We start from the raw sequence: 16,102 nt of genomic DNA, 5'->3' as shown, positions 1-16,102 counted from the left end.
ATGAGTGCTAATCTGAAGTTCAAAGCTGTACATTTCATGCTGTAACCGGGATTTGAACCCCAATCTCCCGCCAAAAGACTTTCCATATTATATATATGTATAATGTAATTTTGCTGACTGTAGCATGTCTTCAGTGACAAGACCAAGTCAAGGCCCAAAAGAAAGACAGACAGATGGAGAGAAAGAGACATGTGTGTGTGTGTGCAGCCAGTGAGAGAGAGAGAGAGAGAGAGAGAGAGAGAGAGAGAGGCGGGGAGTAAGAGGGTGAGAAGGGAGAGAAGGAAACCAGCTGTATTTTATCCACAGCCACTGAATTCCAGTGCAAACATTTTTCAGCCCAACAACCAAGGCCTTTACCTCCTCCCCCCCCCCCCCCCCCACACACACACACACACACACACACCACCACCCACACCACCACGCACCACAACCCACGTACAATTTCTAGGAATTATAATTTTCCGTGTTCACAGAACTGAACATTACTGGACATAATATTACTGAACACGATGTTGCCGAATACGACTTTACTGAACATGCCGTTACTGAACATGACATAGGCTACCGAACACAATGCTACTGAGCATGCCGGTACTGAATACAATGATACTGAACATAATATTGCTGAACATAATATTGGTGAACACATTTGACTTTACATGCATTATACACTATTTTACTGAACACACAGAACACTGAACGGTACAGTACAGAACATGAACACGACATAAAGATGACATTACTGAACTCACTCTTACTGAACACTGTGTTACTGAACAGGATGTTAATGAACACAACACGCTGATGTATCTTTTTACAGTTTTGTTATTATTAGTTCATTACTACCTGCTCATTGTCTGAAGGAAGCCAAACAAAAATACGTTTTACTCTTAAGTACCTGTTCACAAGATGTAACAACAGTAAAGCGCAACCTTGAACCTTGAACCTACTGAGCACGTTGTTATTGAACACAGTATATTAAACACGTAAGAACACGAAATAACTGAATATGCAGGAACTGAACACTATATGCTTCTGAATACGACGTTACTGAACACAGCATTACTGAACACGCCAGAACTGAACACGCCATCATATAGAACACAAAGTTAATGCACAGGGCTGAACAGTGCGTTCTTCGCTGTTCCAGTGCCTATGTCATGTCAGGGGTCAGGGGTCAAGGAGGTGAAGTTATGGTGAGGGCTGCGATACTGCGTCTATTCTTGTGTTGTGGTGATTATCATGAATGGTGTAAGTCAGTGGAGTGGGCAACCTTTTCAGCCTCAAGATCCTGCATAGTTTGCCATGGCTAGTGAAATCCAAAATGACTTTTATACAACTATATACACTGCTCATTAGAATAATATGAACATAGAATAAATACATTTGCAAATGAATAAATAAATAAACAACTTACTTCACTGTCGATCAATGGTGTGGATTGACAGAAAGATGAATATTAATGTTAAAGAATTTTGATCAATGTTTTGTTCAACATTATTAGGGTTAATCGTCAAAATAATGACTTTAAAATTATGTAGTCCTTTAAAGTTGTGAAAAAATAAATAGATTGATGATTGATATTGTCAAGATAACACGTTACTATCATCATGCAGTCCTTGTGTTCAGTATATGCTATGGTGCTGTGTATTATTATGTTGAATTAGATTTAGCAGTGTGTTAAGTGTATTCTTTTGTTAAGTGTACTGTGTTAGGTGTATTATTGTATGTTCACTATATTATTGTGTTAAGTCAATTATTATGTTCATTCATTTCATTGTAGCCTATTATTGTGTTAAGTGAATTATTGTGTTCACTAAATTATCGTGTCAGGTGTATAGTAGAGAACAGTGTAATACTATATTATGTTCGGTATGTTATGATGTTTCGTGTTCTATGGAGGCAGCCCTGCTTTAGTGTGAAAACTGAAAACCAAACATTTTCCAACAACTTCCAATCTAGTTTTCTTGGTCTGTTCCTTATTAACATGCAACACACACACACACACACACCCACACACACACACACACACACACACACACACACACACACACACACACACACACACACACACACACACACACACACACACACACACGTGCATGTGCATGTGCCAAAGAGAAGAATCTGTTTGATTCTGAAATGTAAATTATTACAGCGTAGTAGATGCAGGGAGCGGCCTGGAGCAAACCCCAACATGCGCACGCGCGCACACACACACACACACACACACACACACACACACACACACACACACACACACACACACACACACACACACACACACACACACACACACACCCACACACACACACACACGGTTGCTCTCTTCAATGAGCGACTATGTGAGACTCGTGAGTCTGTATGTGGTTAGATGAGCTTGCAAATCATTAGGGGCCCCTATTAGAAAGTGGGGGTAAAAGCTAACAGCAAATATAGCAGATTAAGGGCCCCACAAAGGCCTGGAGTGTTTGTTGATTGCTCAGCCAGGAGAGCAAACAGCCCAACTGTGAATCTTTCAACAATAGAGCAGTAGGGAGGACTGTCAGAGAGCTGTCACACTCACTACTGGTACTGTATTCATCTCCTTGAACACAATTACAAAGTAACTCTGAAAGGGTGCAAAATGGAGCCAAATGGGCCCATGAAATGCATGGGTTACATTTCATTCCGTGTGCATGGAAACCTCATATTTATATACTTTTACTTACTCATGTTTTTTTTTTACTTTTACTTACTCATGTTTTTTTTTTAATGCTCTACTAGTGTTCTTGGTTATACTATAGTGTCAAACAAAAGTTGCAAAAAACACAGATCTACAAGCTTGCAATGTTTTGCATTGTCTCACGTACTGTTGTTGTTGTAGATCTGCTATTTTTTGGGAAAAATGTGATAAAATATACAAATAAAATACAATATAAAGTATTACCGATAGGCCAAATAATAACCACATTGGATCCATTGGACCAGATCTTATTGTTCCCATTTTCTGAAAAGTATACCAGTTTGGGACATACAAGGTTTCCACCTGACCTCAACGATATATAGGCCTACCCACATGGATAAATTAACAACATTTACAACAGGCTCCAAAGTTGTGCAGAAGGTTTCTTTATTGTTACATTCACAGCTTATGCAGCCTTAAGGCATGTATGAACCCAGTTTGTGTATAGTTTCATCACGAGATGTTTGATTATTTGAGAATTAGCCTACAAACTTGTAGCCATTCTCTATCACTGACTTCATAACGTTTTATAGTGTTTGTTTCCCATGCTAAAAGGCTATATATATAAAACTGTTTGGGATGAAAAAAATATATATAATAACAAAATAAAAACATCCTTGTTATTTGGAAAATATTTAAATTGTTCTTTTGTAGTATAGCAATCACACAGCTGCACATAGTGTACACGTGAGTCACTCTTCAACTCTGCACGGTAAAACTTTTATTTTTCTTTTATTTCCTTTTTTTCTTTTTTTTAACAAACGTGCAAGAATAAAGAAACTTAATATAGGCCTATGTGGTTGTAAGCTAGGCTACATCAGTTTTTCGCAGTTATGTTAAAGGATTGGCGCCGAGCCTTTCTGATCACATCTCTTCACATATGGATCAAGTTGCAGGACAGATTTTTTAGATTCCTCATGTCAGATAAGTTCAAAGTGCAAATGAGATGTGAAGTTGCCCTAAAGCCTCATCTGTCCTTGACACGCACATGCAACAAAAATAAAAACGGAGTAGAACGATTCAAAGAGTCAAAACTAAACACTGGGCAATAATAACGGAGTGCTGTAAAAATGTCGAATAGAAATGAAAACTCGTCCATGCAAATTCAAACGGGACAGAAGAAGTTTAGCTACACACACACACACACACACACACACACACACACAGCATCGCCAAGTGCCTTTCTTCTTACCTTCTCCGCTGTCTGTCTTTATCTTCTAAATCAGACGCTCTGCTTGCAGTTGAAGTGACTTTGTCCGAAAAGGAAAGTTTTGATTCCCGAAAACTAAGTCACGGTTGAATGTAAGACACAAAAAACGAGCCCGTGTTCTTCTGACGCAGACCTGAAACTCCATGAACTAACTCAAGAAAAGAAAAACGTGTTGCGAAAAAGAAGTCGAACCCCAACTTGTTTGTGCGGCATCCCCCAGATAGACACACACGGAGGCAAGCCTTTAATCCATCTTGTGTTCTGAATAGCAGACGAGTCTCACCAAACTAACGGGGTAGAGTTTTCACTAAAGTTGTAACCAGAAGGCTTGTTTGTAGACGGACTGCCGGAGAATCCTCCTTCAGACCTGATCTGTTTTCAATCCGACCCGACCCCCCTCTTCTCTCTCTTTCTCCCTCTCTCTCTCTCCCCCTGGTGAGTTTAGGGCCATTTGCTGCACCAGATGGGCCGGGCTATAACTCGATCCAGCAGTTATGTAGACGAGGGGGAAAAAGTTTAGATAAAGTTTCATTATTGTTCGATTTCACGGGTTTTTATAGTCAGGGATGTTAGCAGGTTAACTGGTTGCAAGCTTGAAGCAACCACAGAAAGCAGAGAAAGTAGTTATTACCACTTAATTACAAGCCCTATAGTTTTAGCCATGCAGGCAATTCACATTTTGTATTTAGACGGCCGGTTTTGTCCGCGATAACAAACGGACACATCACACACACGCGCACGCACGCGCGCGCACACACACACACACACACACACACACACACACACACACACACACACACACACACATCCTTTTTTCTTTTTTTTAAAGATTTATTTATTGATACAGACATCATCATTTAAAACAATGAATTACAGAATCAAGATTTCCTTTTTTTTAAAACAAGACAAGACAAACTCAAAAAAAGAAGACAAACAGCAAAAACAACCCCCCCCCCCCCACCCACCCCCCACCCCAACCCCAGAAAGGTAAACTACACAGCTCTCATTACTACACACATCCTTTTTTGAGTGGTGTAATGCACTCATAGACAGCCTTGTGTGTCCCTGGGTCCCTGGCTGCCTGTGTTTGGTTGGTTTTCACCACAAAGTGTCACTGTTGTGCAGCCTAACACACACACACACACACACACACACACACACACACACACACACACACACACACACACACACACACACACACACACACACACACACACACACACACACACACACACACACAAACTATGATGCTTTTTATTTAAGCAATGATGCACGTGAGTGGAATAAAGCAGAGAAGAAATAATGAGTATAGTCGATAGTATAAGAAGTAAGGCCTAAGGAAAGTCATAACAGCATGCATTTAAAAGCATAGAAAGAATATAAATTAGAAATAAAAAAATAGGGTAAAAATTAGATAATTTCAGGCAAAATCTATCAGATTGGTTAAGATATATAGGCCTAGTGTAGCTCAGGGGGAGGCAACCTTAGGCACGGGTGCCAACATTGGCACAGGGAGGGTGATCACTGGCACACGGGCATAAGTGTGAGACAGAAGATTCTTCTTTTAAAATTAAATATTCCCAAAAAGTTTTGTCAGTTAAATTTAGTCCACTCACATCTAGAAATTAAATCCTGCACATAATTGTACATTAATTCAAACTCCTAACTCATGACTGCATGGGGAGGGATTCTGCATGGGAGATACTGTAGTGGGTTATTGCTCTGACTTTAATGATCATTATAAGCACATTGCATTATAAGTGAGCTTATAATGCATTATAAAGGCGACCGTAATATAAAGTGTTACCCAAAAGGTTTCCAAGGTTATGTGTATCCTATGGACAACCAAAATCAGTTGGGAATATTTAATTGTTATGTGGTGCCATAATTATATATGGCACATTGACTATCACGAAAATGAAAACATGCAGGCACTTTGTGTGAATAAGGTTCCAGACCCCTGGTGTAGCTCACATTAGGCAGGTGTATGAGGAACTTGTTCTTGCTTAGGCCTACTGTAAATCGCTCTGGATTAAGAGCGTCTGCTAAATGCCTTAATTGTAATTGTAGCGGTTCTCACTTCTCAACCTTTTCTGGATCAGACAGGGGCAGAGACCACTTGAAAATCCTGAGTGTGTTCGCGGCCCACCCATCTCACTCAGACCACTTAAGATTGCTGTGTTAAGTGCTCAGGGTTGTAGCACCTAATTCTGGGGCCCTGCATGGGACAAACAATCTCCGTGGGCTCCACACACACATATTTTTGTAGTCTTTTTTGAGTGGTGCAACCACTCCCTTACGGAGCTATGTGTGTGGCTGCCTGGCTGGCTGCCTTGCTGGCTGGCTGGCTGCCTGGGCATGAGCACGAAAATAGCATGGTGACAGTACAGTACAGTACAGTACAGTACAGTACAGTACAGTACAGTACAGTACAGTACAGTACAGTACAGTACAGTACAGTACAGTACAGTACAGTACAGTACAGGGACCCCCACACGGTAACTCTGTCATTTATCAACTGTTTCGGATGTGGGGCGGCTCGCCGTAATTGGCCCAGCCCCCTGGGCGTGTTCCTGGGGGTCTGGATGTTCCGGGGACCCCCCCGGGGACTCCCTGGGGACCCCCGGAGACCCCCACATGGTAACTCTCATTTCTCTACCGTTCCGGACGTGGGGCAGCTCGCCGGGAACCGGGCCGGCAACCTGGCCGTGGTCCTGTGGGTCTAGAACTTCCGGGGACCCCCACACAGAGTTGTACCACTCACTTCACACGGGTGTGATTTTATTTTTAAACTAAGCTTTCGAGGCCCCCCGCACCTTGGGGCCCTAGTAAGTGTGTCCCACTTTTCCCCCCAGTCTGACGCTATTATTCACGCCAAGTGCTGCTTGCTTGGATCAATGGAACTAACGTTAAGTAGTTGTTTTATACTTTTTTTTATTATATTATATTTTTAGTTGAATCTTGGGGGCCCACAGCCGCCCACTTGCAATGCCTCAAGGAAAAGTAGAGATAATTGTCTAAACTTACCAGACTTTCAGACAGAACTTTTAAATGGATATGAAACTTAGAGGACAATAGCTGACTCCAAGTCGCAGCAATGAATTTTTATTGGGTGAGTAGGCTACTGAGTAGGGACTGCATGGGAGCAAGACGCAAAGTGCCACAACTTTAAATGCCACTTGACATTATGATGCGTCACTCACTATTACTACTACGAGGCTATTTATTGTTTCCGTGATGAGCTGGAAGGAAGTGCTTGTTTTCGGACAAGCCCCGTTTTTCCTCCCGGAATTTTCCCCATGCAGTGATGGGTGGGAGGGCGGCAGAGGACGGGCTGTGGAACTTGAAGGTATAGGCTACAACGAACGTGCGCTTATGACTGAGAAACAAAAAAAATAAAAACTTTGTGAAAACAGTAGCGCAACATAATTCAGTCCAAATGTCCAGTTTGCTAATTCACAACAACAACAACTATAGGCTACTAGGCTACTACTACTTTGGTGTTGAAACTTAAACATTCTCTAACTACAGTATAGGCCTAAACCTTCACGACAACAGACAGCCAAGTAGCCCAATTCGCCTACAAATATACTTTATGACAAAGCTACTAGCCTACATTGAAATTGGTTCACAAAAGTTTTTGTAGGCTACCGGTATATACTGTATGTGGGGGTTATCTGACGAGGTACCATTTGAGTGGGTAAAACCTTACATAATACTAATTATTATACTAAATTGTTGGGAGTATCATTTTTATTTTTCCAAAAAGAACAAGCCTACAAACAGCCAATAGCATATTACAAGTTATGAATCTTGAACCTAAGGCAACTAATACAATTGTAAAGGTTGTTTGCTGTATGCAGTGGTTCTCAACATTTTTATACCACCTCAGAAAATATCTGGCTCTTCAAGTACTAATAACTGATGTTAAATTACAGGAGCGTAGACCTGTCACCGGCCCCATCCTATTCAGCTATATGCACAGTTAACTAAGGCTGTCCCCGAACATTCGGGGTTCGAACCTTCGCTCGTTAGGGTTGGCACTCGAAGCTTAATTAATGGGCTTGAACCATTCGTGTATCGTGCTTCAGATACAATTTTAATAAAAAAATAAAAAATATATAGAATATTTTTTTTACCTAAATGACCAGTATGAAAGGTTGAAGGTGGTTAAAAATTACAGTACATTTCCCTCCTGTGTTAACTGTACCGTAATTTATTCTTTGATTTTTGTTTTTGTTTCATTCCTAAGCCAATAATGCTGCTGCTCTGACGAAACTCGGTGTAATCAGCACAACTGATGATATTTCTAATATTTAATCCATTCTCAAATCTTCTATTAACGGCTAGGTGTGCTGTCATGCTCATTTCAGCAATATTTCAACCAATTGCTTGGTCAGAAGAACTACCTGTAGTATTATAAATATTTCATTCCACTTTTCTCTTTTTTTCTTTTTTCTTTTTTGGGGCGACTCCTCTGTGTACCACCAGAGGGGGGCTCAAGTACCACAGGTTGAGAATCACTGATGTAGTGCATACGGCAGTGTGTTTGAAATCTGCATACAGGGCTCTCGCCTGGCTGGGAGCAATAGATTGTGGACTTCCGTAAAGAGAGACAAAGGTCTGGGCATGACCATATGGTATGGGCAGAACTCCTATCGGGACAACCTGAGCTACGACCACTCCAAAGTTGGTGAGATCTGCGGAATGTACCACTGGACGATCTCATCCGGCTCTGCAGGTCATGTGTGAGAGTAGGAACTTAGGCAAGGTAAAAAGGATTATGCAGAACAAACATCCACCAACAGTGGGGCCCTAGGGGGATCGATGTTTGTCTGTGATGATGCCAAACGGTAAACGCCTGGGCTCTAAGCATCTAAAAAGGGCTCTAAATGCATGTGGACATGGCCATAAAAACAAAAACAAAAACATAAGACAATAAGTGTTATTACACTCTCTATGGTTGAACACTTGTTGTTTGAGTAATTCTGCCCATACACGTGACAATTGCACATTGATTGATCGATCTGGTTGCTTTGTGCACATGGTCCCTTTGTACATTTGGGTGAACATTTTAGTTTTTGATCAGAATTGACTGCACACAGTTACTGTGCCTGTCTAAGATATAGATTACTCCTATCACTATTTGTATACCGTATATAATTTCATTATCGTGATTCAACTCAACTTTTTTTTGATTGTTTTTAATATTGGTTTGTAGTATGTAGCACCATTTCACTGCTTGTACCATAAGCCAATGACAAATCTTGAATCTAACATAAATCAACTCTTATGGGCGTCTGTGGCACAAAATCTTTTCAAACGGGCATTCTAATACATTTGGGGGTCCTTGACATGAAAATGTTTGAGAACCACCCTTAGTATATATACTCTAAGGAACCACCTGCCATAATAACCATAACCAACACATCAGCCTAGGGCTAGGCTAACAATGTTAGTAGTGGTTTTGGTGTCCTGAGATGCTTCCCTCTACTGGCCGTCAGTGGGGTTGCATTCAGCCTGAGTGCCCTCTATCAAAACAAGCTGTGTGAACTTGAACAACATTAGTGTCTCTGCTGCAATACTGTACTGAAAAGGGGAGGTGAATGCCACTGTCACACATATATTGGACCCTTCTCCTGCACTAGAGGGGCCTTCCAGGCAGGAATTCTAATGAGCTTGTTGGGCTTTTATGATGGAAATACAAGAATGTAACTGGGAAAGGGGGGAGACATGGGTAAAGAGAGATGAAGCCGGATGTATAGGCCTACTTTGTTGTATGGCAGTGTCGCACGCCCGAAAACAGCCGATCGCTCATCGGCTGTTTTCGGGGCATAAATCCATCAGTGGGAGAGATGCCGAGAAGAGACACAGGAGAAGACAAAGGAGAGAGGGGAGAGGAGAGGATGAATTTAAAAAAAGCAAAAGGAGGTGAGGAGAGACAGACTTCAGCTATTGGCACTTTGAGATCATGTGAGATCATTGTGTTTCAGACTTCCAGCAGTCTTTCTGCGTCCTGCAGTCAAGGTGATGTGTGTGGAGGTGTGGACAGGCGGCGTCATTACTCAGCAGAGTGTTTACATACATGGTTAGATGTTCCACCATGAACTCATCGTCCATGCTATCATCCCCACATGGGATCCCACATCCCACATGCATGTAGAATGAAGATGAATGTGGTATCCTGGACAAACCTTGATTACAATGAATCACCTCAGTATCTTTGTGCTGAGAGGTTGATAGATACCCTGGTGATTACTTTGTGATGACGCAGTTACCGTTATACAACCAACTGCACTCAGGTAACGATAGATATATTCTCTCTGGCACTTAACAGAGGTGAAAAGGTGAAAATATGTCAACGCCCTGGAGCTGACTACGAGTATAGACACCAATTTTGATTTAGCAAGACAGTAGGACAGCGGGGTGACCTACAGTAGGAACGCTGAAAGATGGTGTAGAAGAGAGAGAATACATACAGGAAAGCTGAGAGGGAAACAGTTTAGGAGAGACTGACAGTAGGAAAGCTGCAGCTATGGGCAAAGGATTCCATAATCTCTCATTATAATGCAAAGTAGATTTATCCAGATACAGGGTAGCTACGTGTGCATTGTGTCGAATATTTCAATATTCACAATGGTTAACAAACTCCACCAGTTGACAGATCTTACCAGCAGTATTGCTTTCTGTGACTGGATATTACCAAACTTGTCTTTAGCTTACTGTATGACGATGTCATTTTATCTTGACATCCAAAACAATCATGTAAGTATTTCAATGCTGCAGGTACCCCCATGGTTAACCATCAGTGGTGGAATGGATCATTAAGTATCTATAGGTACTACTGTACTGTAGGTACTTGCTTTACTTATTTACACATTCTTTTACACATTAAACAACTGTTGATCACTTAAAGGTATATTCAGTGATTTGACTTAATCTAAATATCACTTATTCTTTCTTTTTTTCTGGATAATCCTCCCTACTATAGAGTGTGCTGACTATATAAGGAGTTCCTCCCTGTCCCCAGTGAGCCCCTGGGGTCAAAAAACCCTAGTTTCAGTTTTGGTGGCGGGTGGCAAAGCCTTCATCCAATCAGGATGAGAGAGGCCTTCCTCCAATCATGATCGAGTGGGGGCGGGCCTTGGTGCACATGCTGTTGGCCTGTTGCACTTCCCCCCACTGTAGAGCGTGCATGTGCACATTTTGTTACCGGGGCGGACTGGGTGGTTTTCCAAATCACTCAAATCACTGAATGCTCCTTTAAAATCCCTATTTCATATTTTGTCAGATGGTGTTGTGTGGCAAAAACTGCTGATCTACAAGCTGGCCGCATGTTTCCAGCTTGTAGAACTGCTATTCTTTGACCATTTTTGAAATTTTTGCCTATAATGACCGGCCCAAAATATAGACCTAGGTTGAAAGTGGTTAACTATGTAATTTGACTATCCGTGTGCACTGTGCAGGCCCCTATTGGCTATGTTACTCTCATCCAGAGCTATTTATGCCTGAGTGACTGACTACACGCTGCTGTCGCGCACCGAAAATAGCCGATCTACAAGTTTGTGTTGTGAGCTTGTAGATCGGCGATTTTCGGCGCAACCAAGTATAACTCTGGCTTAACAAAATCAGTGAGCACTGAGCCAGGAGCGGTCCCGTCCCAGTCCCGGACGTTGGTCACACTGGGGATTGAACCCAGGAGCATCATGTTACGGGCCGGGGGGGGGGGTGACCATGGCGTTTTAAAAGGGGGAAAGAGGTTAGTTGAGTCATCCATGTCTAGTGAATGAGGTAAGTGAGCCTGCATGGCGCTCAGCGGGAATACAGGACTCATATTGTTGCTCTTATCTCTGCATCTCCAGGCGTCCCTCGGCGGCTTGAAGCAGACGGCTGCTCTCACAGAAACCCTCTGTTCTCTGGAACAAACCCCTGGAGTCAAACCCTCAACCTTTTCCACATGTTGCAGGTAAGAAAGTTTAGGGATCAAGGATCTTAACAGTCATGGAAAAAAAATACCTTTCCTTTTTTCTTTAAGTTATGCACTTTAACCCTGGTGTCACTATTTTTGGACGAATTTCTTATTTTTACATTTGAAAAGGTTTGACAATAGGGCTATTAGAATCAGAATCAACTTTATTGTGATCACATGTTTACAGGTGTTGAAGAGTGGGTGATTTATTGTGTGTGCAAAGGAAGAATAGAGAGAAAGAATATAGAGAAGAAAGAAATACAGTCAAATAACAGGAAGGCATAGTTAAGTGGTTAAATGTATTGCCCACAACCACCACCAGGATTTACTTTTACAGCGGATGCATTTTGCCCTCCATGGTTCCTAAAACACAGGATGCAACACACATTGACAGACAGACAGACAGACAGACAGACAGACAGACAGACAGACAGACAGACAGACAGAAATACATTTTGGTAAAAGTAATAATAATATACTTGTGATTAATACTAAGCATACCAAACAAATGGTGAATATGGTACACCAACATTTTATTTGAATCATATGGTAGTGATGTAATCTATTCAGAAGTAAATCTGTTCACTCAACACTAGCTCTGCCTCTGATTTAGGGGTACAATTTTATGTAAGGATATTTAATAAAATGTGTTTAAGACTAAGATACATAAAGATTTGCACAGGGCTGACTTGGTAAATATGCTTTGGAAAATGGTATACATGATATATACCGGTAATCACTTTATTCTGAATGCTCCTGAGAGTTTGGAGGAATGCATGTATTATTTTACACATGTCTGCTGTTAGTATAATAGTAGCATTCTGAATGAATGCTTTGGTCAAGTAAACGAATGAGGACAGAGGAATACTTTTATTCATATTCCATGTAAACAGTTGGGTATGAATCTCTGTTCGATTTAACATTGAGGTGCCCAGACTTGTCAGGTGCCCACACTACCGGTTACCAGTAAAAGTGCCCAGGTCTCTTGTATTCACATAGGGTGCAGATATGATTAAACCTTTCCATCTTCCTGTGTGCTCGAGTAACAGGAAGAGCTGCTCACTGCTTATCTATAAGCCCTCGTATTTGATCATTTGTATGCACACATACTGTAGGCCCATGCATCGTTTCCGTATCCGCTCTAGACCCAGACTGGATCAGCAGCCTGCAAACAACTTGATCTACCTATAGCTGGGTACCGACCAAAAACAACACACTATCACAGAATGAAAGTAAACGACACGCAAATCACACTGGCTCCTGAAAATAGTAACTTCCCAAAAGTAAAAGTTACTTTTGGGAAATTAGTATCTATATATTATTACTCAAAATGTGAAAGTAATTTGTTGGGAAAAAAGTAATAATATTACCTTTTTCATGACTTTACTTTACTCTCATTACTTTCCAACACTGTCCATAAGTCATGCTCATAATTCTTATTCACCAACTCTCCAAGACCTGTCACCTGCCATCTTTCACTCCATCTGATGTCGGTGTTCAGACAGAATCCCAGAATCAGAACAGGAGATTCATGTTAGTACGTTGGAAAATGCTGCCCTCTAGTGATATGTAGAAATAGTACAGGTAGTGTACCGTTACAAATTTGTGTGTGTGTGTGTGTGTGTGTGTGTGTGTGTGTGTGTGTGTGTGTGTGTGTGTGTGTGTGTGTGTGTGTGTGTGTGTGTGTGTGTGTGTGTGTGTGTGTGTGTGTGTGTGTGTGTGTGTGTGTGTGTGTGTGTGTGTGTGTGTGTGTGTGTGTGTGTGTGTGTGTGTGTGTGTGTGTGTGTGTGTGTGTGAGAATAAGCTTGTAGTAGCTGGAAGGAGGGGCGGGTCGTGTGTGTCATACAATTGGCAACTGAGCCTTCCACTTTGATAATAGGCACATCAATAAGTGGCAATGGTGTACAATACTGTACATGCATGATTTGGGGTTTAGCATAGACATGTATTTTCCATTTTGGTCAGCTTTGGCTTTACTTAGAGACATATTGATGAACACACAATCAATTAATCAATGATCGATCGATTGATCAATCAAACAGCAACAGCAGTAGAGTTGGAACGAGTCCCAACATGTAACAATAACTGCCATGTTTCTGCCATGTATTCTCAAACAACCAAAACCACAAATAAAAGACCACAATACAACAATATAAAGTGCACACATGTAAATATAGAACCAAACTCTATGTCTGTGTTATAAAACAGACAAAATGTAGAGTTGCAAGAGTTTGGTAAAATCACAACAAGGCAACGCTATAAGAGAATGTAGACAATAAACTGTAACAATAACAGTTATTTATGTAGAAGAGAGGGAATTACGCACATAGCTCAGCAGTGTTTTATTTATTTACATTCAAAGACACAACGTTTCGACCATAGCTGGCCTTCATCAGGTGACAATCAATGACAATGATGTCACAATGATGAGGTACGTGGGTCATGTTACGTGACAGACACGGAAACAGGGCAGGTAATAATTGCTACAAACACCATTCTGTGAAATAATCATAATAGAAAAGGCCACCACATAAACAAGTTTGGAAAAAAACTTGCTGGTGTGAGCTTTTGTTATTATTATTTTTTATATTATTCATATATTCTTTTTTTACAATTAACAAAACAACTTTTGGTACCAAAAGTGCTTAGCGTTTGGGCAGTCTGTTAATAATCAATCAGAACAATGTTTTAAGGTACCCGAGGTACATTCAAGTGCAAATTGTAGGGCAATGTCAAGACCTATTGTCCAGCACCAGTGGTGGAAAGTACTTTTACTTAAAGGACAACTTTAGTTTTTTTCAACCAAGGTTCATGTTTTAGGTTGTTATTAGAGAAAGTAAAAGATGAGTCTTAATTGTTTTTCATTTGCTGCTTTCTTTTGTTTTAGGGATTTTAGCTGTTTTTGACAAGGGGGCAGGGGCATTCGAACATGGGGCTAAATATGTATTTCTTTACAAAATTGTATAGCGATTTATTTTTATTATTTACTATAGTCCTACACGACCCCAAGAAATTACATCTGGCCACAAAAGATCACAGGATCTACTGAATGTGAAGGTAGCCTACTGGGGGGAAGCCATACTGTGTGTCATAGGCTCAATATGTCAGTTTGACACATTCAGTAGATCCCGTGATCTTTTGTGGCCAGATGTAATTTATTGGGGTCTAGTAGGACTATAGTAAAGAATAACAAAATAAATCGCTATAATTTTTTTTAAAGAAATACATATTTAGCCCCATGTTCGAATGCCCCTGCCCCCCTGTCAAAAATAGCTAAAATCCCTAAAACAAAAGAAAGCAGCAAATGAAAAAAAATGTACACTCACCTTTTACTTTCTCTAATAACAACCTAAAACATGAACCTTGGTTGAAAAAAACTAAAGTGGTCCTTTAAGCACTGTACTGAGGTATTTTTTGAGGTATTTGTACTTTACTTGAGTATGTAAAACAAATCTGTACTCTACTCCACTACATTTCTGAAGAAATTATTGCGCTTTTACTCCACTACAATTATTTGACAACTTTAGTTAGACTAGTTAATTTGTAGATTTTGATTATTATTACAAAACATACACTTAAATACACATTTCGGCCATTTGAAAATATCCACATAGGGTCTGATAGATAAAACAGACCTGTTTAAAGACCATTATGTGAGCAAATATACTGTATTTAGTGTACAATATACAACTAAGACATTTAAATCGCTCTAATCCAGAGCGATTTACAGTAAACAAGAACAAAACATGGTAATACATCATATACATAACAATCGTCATCATGAATCAAAAGTTGCACTAGATACTCCTCTAGCCTTAGAAAACATTGGCTTAAAAGCCTTTATAACTGTCACAAATGCCTGTCTAACATGTACATTTGGACTGTTTTTTATTGGATGTATATTGTATTTTGTGTTTTGTATGTTTCTCTATGGACCCTGAGTCTGCAATAAAGGCATTCATTCATTCATTCATTCATTCATTCATTCATTCATTCGTACGTAAGCTAAGAACCTAACAGTGGAATATCTACAATGAAAGTAACTATGCATATATATATATATATATATATATATATATATATACACACACACACACACACAGTACACAAATACTATGGTGCTATGTCTCCATAAAATGCTATCTAAGTTAGATAGGTTGAGCCTTTGCATACGCCTATAAGGTCGTCGGGGCTAGGA

General features: G+C 40.5%; 2 protein-coding genes across 3 annotated transcripts in view; one reads left to right on the top strand and one right to left on the bottom strand.

Annotated features, from left to right (window-relative positions):
* Nucleotides 1-4,289, bottom strand: part of gli2a (GLI family zinc finger 2a) — a 100,128-nt gene extending 95,839 nt beyond the window's left edge. The window contains 1 exon segment of the mRNA XM_079518907.1: nt 3,918-4,289. The gene's annotated coding sequence lies outside the window, so the exon portion shown is untranslated.
* The window catches only part of LOC306935730 (uncharacterized protein), a 184,238-nt gene that overhangs the window by 62,841 nt on the left and 105,295 nt on the right, over nt 1-16,102 (top strand). For both annotated transcript variants that reach the window (XM_079518913.1, XM_079518914.1), the window contains exon 2: nt 11,798-11,901. In XM_079518913.1, coding sequence (XP_079375039.1) covers nt 11,798-11,901 — 104 coding nt within the window. The remainder of the gene's footprint in view (nt 1-11,797; nt 11,902-16,102) is intronic.

The sequence above is a fragment of the Electrona antarctica genome (genome assembly GCF_951216825.1).
Source record: "Electrona antarctica genome assembly, chromosome: 13".
NCBI classification, from domain to species: Eukaryota; Metazoa; Chordata; class Actinopteri; order Myctophiformes; family Myctophidae; genus Electrona; species Electrona antarctica.
Note: the sequence above shows the minus strand (reverse complement) of the source record. Positions and strands in the feature narration are given on the sequence as shown.